The sequence below is a fragment of the Lampris incognitus genome, chromosome 19, assembly GCF_029633865.1.
Source record: "Lampris incognitus isolate fLamInc1 chromosome 19, fLamInc1.hap2, whole genome shotgun sequence".
NCBI classification, from domain to species: domain Eukaryota; kingdom Metazoa; phylum Chordata; class Actinopteri; order Lampriformes; family Lampridae; genus Lampris; species Lampris incognitus.
The window spans coordinates 8,858,056-8,869,947 of NC_079229.1; the positions used below are offsets into that span (position 1 = coordinate 8,858,056).

General features: G+C 48.3%; 1 protein-coding gene across 1 annotated transcript in view; it reads left to right on the forward strand.

The window, feature by feature from the left end:
• LOC130129858 (gamma-aminobutyric acid receptor subunit rho-3) overlaps window positions 1-10,595 on the forward strand; it is a 32,066-nt gene extending 21,471 nt beyond the window's left edge. The window contains exons 3-10 of the mRNA XM_056299528.1: window positions 1,992-2,059; window positions 3,247-3,470; window positions 4,850-4,932; window positions 7,415-7,552; window positions 8,257-8,409; window positions 8,750-8,811; window positions 9,377-9,508; window positions 10,293-10,595. Of these exons, the coding sequence (XP_056155503.1) occupies window positions 1,992-2,059; window positions 3,247-3,470; window positions 4,850-4,932; window positions 7,415-7,552; window positions 8,257-8,409; window positions 8,750-8,811; window positions 9,377-9,508; window positions 10,293-10,595 (1,163 nt within the window). The remainder of the gene's footprint in view (window positions 1-1,991; window positions 2,060-3,246; window positions 3,471-4,849; window positions 4,933-7,414; window positions 7,553-8,256; window positions 8,410-8,749; window positions 8,812-9,376; window positions 9,509-10,292) is intronic.
• The last annotated feature ends 1,297 nt before the right edge of the window (window positions 10,596-11,892 follow it).

Sequence of the window (11,892 nt, forward strand, 5' to 3'; positions counted from 1 at the left end):
TGTTAGAAACAAACTGCATTATCGCCGTTACTATTTTTAGGCTCATCCGTCCGACTCATCGTCTGACTCTTCTCAGAAGATATGTGGAGATGGTCGGCGCGAGCGTCGAATGAACTCCAAATCCGTGTGATCGGGGCCGGGGGGAGCCAGCTTCCCCTCCGGGCCTGCGGGGGCTTTAAAACCGGCTCTCCCTCCGGGCCTGCGGGGGCTTTAAAACCGGCTCTCCCTCCGGGCCGCAGGGGCTGTAAACCCCCTAAAAGTAACCCGCTGAGGTCACCGCCACACCAGCCGAACTGATTCCCGGTTACTCAGCTGCCAAAGCCGCGTGTTGGACGGACAAACTCAGAAGCCACAGTCACGTGGCTGCCGAGTCCCCCGCCCGCTGGGCTGCCAGCTCCCACCGCGTGAAGGCAAAGCAGGAAACGGCGACAGGGAAGTGTGGCGAGGACGCGCGGGGGTGGATGCTGTGCTGCTGCGCCCTCGTGTTCAGACCTGCTCGGTAGTGTTTGAACGGTTGGGTGGATTTGTGTAATGAAAAGGGTCAAAAATGGCACAAGGTGGTGGAAGTAAGTGAAACTAAAACAGTAGCTGATAAAGCGGCCTGTCGTCGTCTGTTTACTGTGCATCTACCCCCCCCCCCCCCGAATAGACCGGGTGTCCACCAGGGACCACATGGAGTCAGACATGTTCCTTAAGACGGTGACACACCGCCAGGTAAAAGAGAAGACTTTACAGTGCGATAGTAAAACGACAGATTACACATTACACGGGTGCAAGTTAGAAAAAAGCACTGTGAACCCGTCTAAGCAGTGCAACACAAAGACAAAAACACATATCCAAACACTACAAGAACACCCATATCCAAACTAACACACGTGTCTAAACTAAACTAAACAAACAAACAAACAAAAATCACTGTCCAGGAGAACGAACGCCAGCCAGGATGACTCAGAACCGCCGGTCTGCATGAGCTAGCAGTTAGCTTAGCCTGCCCCACTTCCACGTTCTGTCAGATCGCCCTCGGTGTTTCCTCTCTGGGCGCAGCGCCGATCAGGGCCGTGGTCCTTGGGCCCACAGGACGCAGCAGACCGGGCTCCCTCAGCCGATCCAACGCCAGCTCTCCCAGCCAGGCACCTTCGACACACCTCCCCGCACTCCACATGACACCAAAAACACAGTCAAGGCTAGGCGAGGCCGCCGCCAGACCGCCCTCGGTGTTATCGGAACTGCCGATCTGCATGAGCTAGCAGTTAGCTTAGCCTGCCCAGCTTCCCTCGTACTGTCAGACCGCCCTCGGTGTTTCCTCTTCGAGCACAGCTCCATGCCGGGCCGCGGTCCCTGGGCCCACAGGACGCAGCAGCCAGGCTCTCCCAGCCAATCCAGCACCAGCTCTCCCAGCCATCAAACGAAGACAAACTTAGACACAGATCTGGTGAGGCTGCCGCAAACGTGAATTCGCGACGCCACCTCCCCACACCGGAAGCAGGACAATTTTTTTACAACATTTTACCTCCACAAATATAACAGACACCATCTTACTTTCACATACACAGATGACCATATCGCCACACATTTCCCTGTAATTCATACATTACTTGGTAACATTTCCACATGCCAAAGTGTTGACATGTGTACTGGTTTATGGAAAGTATTGTGTCGTTATGTCAGCTCATAAAGACGTAATCCTGAAGAGCACACTAACAAAACCAACCTTCTTCATACTTTCCATTGCTGGTGTATTTAAGACAACAACTATTACATGAATAGCCACAGAATTAAAATGTAAATTTTCAGGATTGTTATCTTAACATGATTATTTTTTATCTATGAAAACATTTTCATTGACCATGTTTTGGAACTTGGCAAGGTCACCGCAAAGTAAAGTGTTGTGCCGTTATAGTTTCCACTCAGATGTTTTGGATCATATTTTGATGATGAGTGTTTGTCTGCTGGGTAATCTGATGAAGATCTCTTTGTAACCCTGACTTTAGGTGCAGCCATCCCCGTCGGGATCGATGTGCAAGTGGAGAGCATAGACAGCATCTCTGAAGTCAACATGGTACGGACTCATCCTTAGCCTCCTTATCTGACCCTGTCTATACGGTACGGGACAACTCATCATCTATCATCTCAAACTCCAGTGTGGATTGGAGGACTGGATGCAAAGAAAGATACATAGACAGGCAGACAGGTAGGGTAGGTGGATGTCTAGAAGGAAGGATGGATGGAGATAGATAGATACAGACATACATGCATGCATGCATACATAGTTGGTAGGTAGATCCATAGATAGATAGATAGATGGGAATTTAGATAGATGGTGATAGTGTATGTCATCATGCGTATGCCTCCTTGGTACGTGACTGACTGACTCAGATGTGACTAAAACACAAGAAGCAGGGGTGAGTAAGTCTTTCGTCATGCTGCCATCGCTCCCGTGTAATGAGGGGAAGTCAGGCATACTCCCTGCTGAAAACTGGCAAGTCACTGTTCATTTGCTCACACCAATAAAATGTGAGTTCTTTTGAAATTAAAGGCACCACGCCTTCGACAGAGTATTTTGGGTGGAGGAGAACTGTAGCACAAATAGACAATGTACTCATACAAGTTGATATTTCACTGAAATAAAATGCTGCCTCATTAATTAATTAATTGAGTTCTTTAAGTTACAGGTAGTCACTAAGTCACAGAAAGATAAGATCTGTTTCACTCTAAAAGGATAGGTTCACTATTTTTTAATGTTGACCTGAAAAACGATTTCATCTGGGCGCCCAGGTGACGTAGCGGTCTATTCTGTTGCCTACCAACACAGGGATCGCTGGTTTGAGTCCCTGTGTTACCTCCGGCTTGGTCGGGCGTCCCTACAGACACAATTGGCCGTGTTTGTGGGTGGGAAGCCGGATGTGGGTATGTGTCCTGGTCGCTTCACTAGCGCCTCCTCTGGTTGGTCAGGGGCACCTGAACTGGGGGGAATAGCGTCATCCTCCCACGCGCTACGTCCCCCTGGTGAAACTCCTCACTGTCAGGTGAAAAGAAGCGGCTGGCGACTCCACATGTATCGGAGGAGGCGTGTGGTAGTCTGCAGCCCTCCCCGGATCGGCAGAGGGGGAGGAGCAGCGACCGGGACGGCTCGTAAGAGTGGAGTAATTGGCCAGGTACAACTGGGGAGAAAAAGGGGGGGGGGGGGCTCAGATGTAAGGAGCTCAATGGAAAAAGATAGGTTTTCTTCTTCTGGGTATCGAACAGGACTTCACCATGACCCTGTATCTGCGCCACTACTGGAAGGATGAGCGCCTGGCCTTCCCGTCACGAAACAACCAGAGCAGGACGTTTGACTCTCGGCTGGTGAAGAAGATCTGGGTCCCCGACGTCTTCTTCGTTCACTCCAAGCGTTCTTTCATCCACGACACCACCATGGAGAACATCATGCTACGCGTCTACCCTGACGGGAACATCCTGTACAGTGTCAGGTGTGTTCATGTGTGCGTTTATGTATGTGTGTACATGTGTGTGTGTGTGTGGCACAGCACCCTCACCAAACTTTAGAGTTGAGAAACAGTGATTTTCAGAACCAGAGTAGTGTCTGGGGGTTTGTAAGCTGAAACCATATCACGCATAAAGACCTACACACTTTATCAACCCATCCCAGTGACTGTAATTCATTCTAAATTGAAAGGAAAGTGGCTTAAGTGTGCACTCTTACTTCTTTTTTCTCGTTTTTTTTTTTTCGCTGAATGGAACATTTTTATGCACCAATGGCTTGGCCACATCTTGACAAGTTCATGCAGAATTTGGGCAGGTCTACTTTTGACTGACAAGTTGACAGCCGATCAAACCATTGGAGGTGAAATCGTGCAAAGAACACGCCGTATCTTCTGTTTGCAAGATAGCGGCGGCGGTACAGTTCTTAAAAACACGCTGAACGTTAGTCGTGTCGACGCTGGTCGCACTTTTAACAAACTGCCCAGTGTTGACTAAGTGCATGTATTAAACAACTAGCTGCTAGTGTGTGCATGTACCTGTGAAGCTGCACATGCATTTGTAGGTGTGTGCATGTACGTGCATGTTGTAGAGAGTGAGAGCGAGAGAGACAAAGAGGAGGACAGAAAGAGAGAGAAACAGCGAGGTCACGTTTGAGTTTCCCAGGTAGCAAAGTTTTGTCTTGGAAACACTAAATGTTGTCTTCACAGTCTTGGTTTGCTCCACAAGTCCTGCAGGGTGACTGGGAAGACAGCAACAGTATGTGTGAGAGTAACAATAAAAAAAAGTGTGACTGTCTCCTGCCTATGCCCCTGAGCAAGGCAATGGAAAGAAGAACCGGAGTTGGTCCCCGGGCGCTGCAGCTGCCCACTGCTCCTATACAGTAGGATGGGTTACATGCAGAGGATGTGGCTTGGTTGGGCATCCCTACAGACACAATTGGCTGTGTCTGCGGGTGGGAAGCAGGATGTGGGTGTGTGTCCTGGTTGCTGCACTAGCGCCTCCTCTGGTCAGCTGGAGCGCCTGTTCAGGGGGAGGGGGACTGGGGGGAATAGCGTGATCCCCCTCCCCCCGGTGAAACTCCACATGTATCGGAGGAGGCATGTGGTAGTCAGCAGCCCTCCCTGGATCGGCGGAGGGGGTGGAGCAGCGACCGTGACGGCTCGGAAGAGTGAAGTTTGAATTGAGTTGAACCGGATAGAAATGGATTGAAATGACTCGGAGTGAAGTGAATTGAACTGAATTGAACTGAACTGAGTGAGTGAGACTGAAGGCAGCTAAGAGAGATGAACTTGCTCTTCGCAAAACTGTTTAACTGCATAACTGCAGGCAGACATGGAAAAGTGTGCTGTGTCATTTTTTTTGACAGGATCACTGTGACTGCTCTCTGCTCCATGGACTTCAGCAGCTTCCCTCTGGACACACAGAACTGTTCACTGGAACTAGAAAGCTGTGAGTCCCCCACACAACACTGTAGTCTCTGTATCCCCTGCACTCATCTGCAGTCATCTGTCCTCTGTTCACACCCACACCTCTCTCTCATTCTGTCTCATTCTCTCTCTTTTCTCTTGCCATCTTTCTCTCTGTCTATCAGTATCTCTCGTTCTGTCTTACAGTCTCTATCTCTCTATGTCGATCTATCTATCTATCTATATATATATACATATATATGTAATATCTATGTCTATCTCTCACTCTGTCTCTCTCACTCTTTAAAATGCAAATTCAGATGGCTTTATTAGCTTGATGTAACACTACATATTTCCAAAGCAACATTGAAAACCTAAACATTAATTAGAAAACATGTTATAGCAAATGAATGGTGACAGGCATGGGCACAAGTCCATGTAGCAGAACCGGGTCATCTGCAAAGAGTACGCTTTTCACTTCCTGATACCGGAGACAGAGGACTTTTCTAGTATAGTAGCCACTTCATTAATGTAGATATTGAAAAGAGTGCAGGGCCGAGGTTACAGCCCTGAGGAACGCCTCGCCCTTACGTAAATAATTCTGTTCTTTTTTTGCCTTATTTTTATTTTGGATTTTTTTTTATTTTGGTAATTTTTTTTATTTTGTTAAAAATTAAAATGTGTATTTTTATTACATGTATTGCCAGAATACATTGATTTAATAATATCCCACATTTTACCCCGTACACCACTCAGTAACTTTGTCGAACAGTCCTGCGTGCCAAATAGAATCAAAAGCTTTCTGGAAGTCAATAAAACAGGCATACATTTTGGTGTTATTTTGGTTTATATGTTTATCAGTTAGGGTATGTAGGGTATAAATATGATCGGTTGTATGGTGTATTGGTATAAATCCAATTTGGCTTTTGCTCAGGACAGTGCTTACTGAGGAAGGTAGGGAGTCTGGCGTTCACAATACTACATACAACCTTCTCCAGATGACCGTTCACACAGATGCACTGGTAATTATTAGGGTCACATTTGTCTCAGTTCTTATAGACTGGGGTTACAAGTCCACAATTTCAGATGTCAGGAAAATTACTTACGCTCAGAACCAAATTGAATAGTTTTAATATACCCAGTTGGAATTTCTTGTTCATGTTTTTTAGCATTTTGTTTAAGATGCCATCAGGTCCACAAGCTTTTCTAGATTTAAGGGCCTGCCGGTTTGTTTCTTTTCTTCTTTTTTTTGGGGATTCCCCCCCCCTTTTTCTCCCCAATTGCACTTGGCCAATTACCCCACTCTTCCGATCTGTCCCAGACGCCGCTCCACCCCCTGTACCAGTGTGGGGAGGGCTGCAGACTACCACATGTCTCCTCTGATACATGTGGAGTCACCAGCCGCTTCTTTTCACCTGACAGTGAGGAGTTTCACCAGGGGGACGCATGGGAGGATCACGCTATTCCCCTTAGTTCTCCTTACCCCCAACAGACGCCCCGACCAACCAGAGGAGGCGCTAGTACAGCGACCAGGACACATGCCCACATCCGGCTTCCCGCCCGCGGACACAGCCAATTGTGTCTGTAGGGATGCTCGACCAAGCCGGCGGTAACGCGGGGATTCGAACCAGCGATCCCTGTGTTAATAGGCAACGGAATAGACCGCTATGCTACCCGGATGCGGGCCTGCCATTTCTTAAGGCGTTTCTGCTCAGTAACTGGGGAGTCTAATGGATTCTGATTGTCTTTTATTGCCAGCTCCAATTCAGTCAGCGTCTCGTGGATGTGGGCCTGCTTTGTGTTTGGACCAGTCTGAACCGTGTTGTGTAGTGTTTTAAAAGGACTTGTCCATTCACCACTGCTTTGTATAGCTAATTCCTGGTGTTGGGGTTTGTTTAGGTGTTTTTAGTGTTACCAAAAGTCGTTTGTGTTGATTGTCTCCTCAGTTAGTGTCAGTTGCTGTTTGTCGTATTGTTTTTTGAGTCTGAGTGTGTGTTTGTGGAGTTTTAGGGTCTCACAGTAAAGAAAGTACATCAGCCTTATAGGGGTCTCTGTGTTTTTGGTGCGATAGCATTCTAAGTTTTTTCCTAATAATTTTAGAAATTATTATTTTTATAATTATTTTTGTTTTCTTCAGTCTCATAGTGGTACTTTATGTCTGTCCCTCTGTCTCTCTCTCTTCCTCGACACTATCTCTTCTACCTTTTCTGGGCACCCCCTCCCTCATTCTGTCTGGCTCTTTCACTCTCTCTCTCTCTCTCTTACGTCTCTTTCTCTCCCTCACTCTTTCCCTCGGACTGTCTTATTTTCTCTCCTTTTTAGTTGCTCTTTCTCTTCCTCTCTCTCTTTCTGTCCCCCCTTCCTCTCCACCCCCTTTCTCTCTCTCTGTCTTTTATCTGCTCTCTCTCTTGCTCTCTCTGTCTGTCTGTCTTTTAACCGCAACCTCTCTCTCCCTTGTTGTCTTTTAACCTCTCCCTCCCTCCCTCCCTCCCTCCCTTTCTCCCTCCCTCTCTCTCTCTCTCTAGACGCCTACAATGAGAATGACCTGATGCTGTACTGGAAGAATGGCAACGACTCTCTGAGGACGGACGAGATCGTTCTCTCTCAGTTCTTCATCGAGGAGTTCCATCCTTCCAATGGGCTGGCCTTCTACAGCAGCACAGGTGTGTGTCTGCACCGACCAGCCCCCTCAAAATAACTTCTCTGAAGATCTACATGCAAACACGTGTTCCTTCTGGACCTTTCCGTCATGGGTATATTTTGGACAGAAGCCATCCCATCCATCTGTCTGTCTCTCTGTCTGTCTCTCTATAGATGAGTACAATTAAAATATGCTGATAATATTTAATTAACATAATATTTATCCTTCCATCCATCCATTATCCGAACCACATACCCTGCTAAGGGTCGCAGGGATGCTGGAGCCTATCCCAGCAGCCATTGGGCGGCAGGTGGGGAGACACCCTGGACAGGCCGCCAGTCCATCACAGCACTGACACATGCACACACATTCACACATAGGGACAATTTAGTACAGCTGATTCACCTGATGATTACAATGAGGGAGCAGCACGGCGGTGCAGTGGTTAGCATGATCGCCTCACAGCAAGAAGATCCTGGGTGCGAGCCCCGGGGTAGTCCAAACTTGGGGGTCATCCCAGGTCATCCTCTGTGTGTGTGTGTGTGTGTGTGTGTGTGTGTGTGTGTGTGTGTGTGTGTGTGTGTGTGTGTGTGTATATATATATATATATATAACACAATATTTATTTACCTTGGAATTAGGGTGTGTGCCATTCTGGGTATGGGACAGTCCCTCTTACCTGTCTGTCTCTGTCTCGCTCTCTCTCTCTCTCTGTCTCTCTCTCAGGCTGGTATAACAGGCTGTACATTAACTTCATTCTGCGGAGGCACATCTTCTTTTTCATGCTGCAGACCTACTTCCCCACAATGCTGATGGTCGTCCTGTCCTGGGTGTCCTTCTGGATTGATCGCAGGGCTGTTCCTGCCCGTGTTTCTCTGGGTAGCGTGCACACACACACACACACACACACACACACACACACACACACACACACACACAAACAGACAACCAACTCGACCCACACAAAAGCCTTGCATGTAGGTAGTTTTTCACACGTCGGTAATAAAAAATAAATAATAATAATAATATACACAGCAGTCTGGTCTTGCAAGGCTCAAAGGATAGAGCAAAACATTAACACTGTCAGAGGGTGGTGGTGGGGCTGGTGGGGGGGGGGGGTGTTCGGGTCTACCGCGAATGCTAAAAATGTATGCACCTGTCTATTCAGGTAAAAATAGCTGCCATGTGGTAAACTGGTGTGTGTGCTCCCTGACTGCAGGTATAACCACAGTGCTGACTATGTCCACCATCATCACAGGGGTGTCCTCCTCCATGCCTCAGGTGGGTAGAGACAGAAAAAGAGGTAAAATGTACATATATATATATATAAAAAAGAAGATATGCTCACTGTTGTTGACTGATAGAAGCACCCTAAAACCTGGTTGTTTTTCTTGCTGGTCATGTGACCTTTGCTCCCCCCGTCCCCTGGTAAATGAGGTGCTTGAACAGGAAAGACATCATGAGTATGTGTTACAGTCAAAAGATGCGGTGTAGTCTCAGCTCTGCTCACAGAGAGAGCAAATGTTTGTGTTGGTGCTACTGAATTTGCACAGTACATGCACATCACTGCTCTTCTGTAATGTCAATAACTTGCAGGAATTTGATTGAGAGAAAAAAAAACCCCACATCATCAACTGTCTTTTTACCAGTAATTGCCCCATGGCAGACTCACCATATTTTGACTCCTTTGCTAGTTTATTCCACTCTTTATTGGTTCACACATCACACAACACTTCGACTGGGTGTGAACACACATCTCTGCTCTAAACCAGTATGTTAATCTGCATGCATGCATGCATGCGCGCGCGCGTGTGTGTGTGTGTGTGTGTTCGTGTGTATTCCCCAGGTATCCTATGTAAAAGCAGTGGACATCTATCTGTGGACCAGCTTCCTGTTCGTTTTCCTGTCTGTGATTGAGTACGCTGCCGTCAACTACTGCACCACCGTGGAGGAGATGAGGAAGATGAAGAGAGGCAAGGTCTGAACAGACAGACGGGAGCGCCCGGCAGTTCAAACGCCACCGATGATTAACGAGAGAGGGAACCAGTAGCATGTTCTGCCCAAGAGCACTCTCTTTTGGCCTGTTAGAGCACCTGCAAGAGACAGTTTAAAGGGAGAGGAAGTGTAACGCGATAGCACGTCGGTATCTTGTAGTATTGACAGTCCGTGAGGACATTTTCAGGCATGTTGGGCCACTTAGGAGAAAGTTGCGAGGATTCTTGTGGGGCTGTTCTGCTGCCAACGGCTTGCTGTCGTGTAGTCTGCCGGAAGCGAGGCATGTGGTCTCATGGCCTCAACGTTGAGAAACTTCAGATTCCAAAGACAGGATGGCAGAAAATGCCTCGGAAAGCAGAGTCAGACTAACGGTGTACTCTAACGCAGGAAAATAGTGTTTAGAAACGACTGATTTTATGGCCTGCAATCGACTGTGCGTAACTGTAGTCCACCGACTTCCGGTTTCTACTGCGGCGGTCTTACCAGTCACGCCAACAAACAGGAAACCGGCATGACCGCCGCAGTGGAAACCGGAAGTCAGTGGACCACAGTTATGCACGGAGCCGATCCCAGCGCTTCAAGTCGTACCATATGCCGAGCCGGCGTGGCGTCAGAGCATTTACACGATCAATCCGGGGTATTTCTCTGAGTGGTTAAACGAGTCTCGGTGGCGGATTTCATGAAGTCATCAGTGATGAGGGCATTCTGCTTTAAAGTGGACATTTGGAGACAGATATCTCTGGTGTTTTCCTATGTCTGTCTTTTAGCTCCCGTCATCCTTCAACGCGAGCCAGGCCATGGCCTTCGACGGCTGCTTCCATGACAACGACATCGAGCTGACCCCGTTTCCGCGGGCCGTGCCTTCCCTGAACTCCGACCCCCTCGGGACTCCGCCCCGGATGCCGGAGGCTCCGCCCGCCGAGGGGACCCGCCTCCGCCGCCAGCGGTCCGTCCGTGAGAACGTGGACCTGTTGCTCAGCAACAGCTACATGATCGACTCGTATTCGCGCGTGGCCTTTCCCCTCTCCTACCTGCTCTTCAACACCATCTACTGGAGCCTGTACTCCTGAGGGCTCCTCAGCCAAGGACTCGTCTCCAGCGTTGATGAACATTTTGAGATCCAGATTGCATTGGGCTGTGGGAACAATTGAGTCTTTTGGTGACAGAGGTCCTTATTTACATACTCAACCTCATGTTATCAGTCGCCAAATAATTTGCACCTACCAGCAAGTTGACTTGGTGAGATGCTCAACAGGAACAATGCAAGGACAGGAACTCTAAAGGGGACAACAAAAATCAGGGTAACTTGCACCGTCCATGAGACAGCATCTACGAGAGCTTTGTCGCTAATTACATAACCCACATGGGAGTTCCAACTTTGACTAAAAACAGTAGAGTCGCTCAACCTGAGTGGGCCTACCTCTAACTGTATACACCTTTCTTTCTTTTTTTTACACCTCTTGCCATTTTTGCCATCTACTTTTTTGGGGGAGTTCCCTTATACCTGTGTGTATAGTCATAGAATGTTGTTTTACATTTTACATCTTCATAATTACAGAGTACTTTTTCTTTCTCCAGATGGTTATTAGAGAGAGAGAGAGAGAGAGAGAGAGGGAGGGAGGTCTGCCTTAGCAGGAGGTGAATGATGAGTTAGATGTAGGCTCTTTGTGAGAATATACGCCCAACTGTGAGAAACGTATGAATATTCAGGTATCTCCTATGTTATGCACGTGATTTTCAATGCATATTTTGTCTTTAGGGTGTGTGTGTGTGTGTGTGTGTGTCTATATGTGTGTGTGTGTGTCTATATGTGTGTGTCTATATGTGTATCTGTGTGTGTGTGTGTCTATATGTGTGTGTGTGTCTGTGTGTGTCTGTGTGCGCGCGCGCGCGCGCAGGTTGGCTCCACGTTGTCGTTTTTTTAATAAAGCCACGCCCCCTCGAACTTTGTTTAATCAACTTTAATGACGCGCACGTGGTTGCCACGGTAACCGGGGTTCGTTTACACACCTAAGGCGGCGTGTGGAGCCGTCGACGGGCGGATCCTGCGGGGGCGGACACACGCCGGCGTACAACCCGCAGCAGAAGGAAGGAAGGTCGGCAGGCAGGCAGGCAGGCAGGCGAGTGGAGACGCGGCGTCGCCGCAAATAATCCAAAACACAACAACAACAACACGTACGGCTTCGTTCATCTCCACTGTTTTGCCGCGACTCTTCACCGACAACACGCCTCGGTTACACGTTAAGCCGGCAGGTCACGAGCCCGCCCCCCTCCCCCCCAAATCCCCGTTTACGTTTAAACGCTGTTTTTGTTCAGTTCTGTAACGTTTAACCTGCTAACGAACCGCCACGTGTTGCTCCCCCCCTC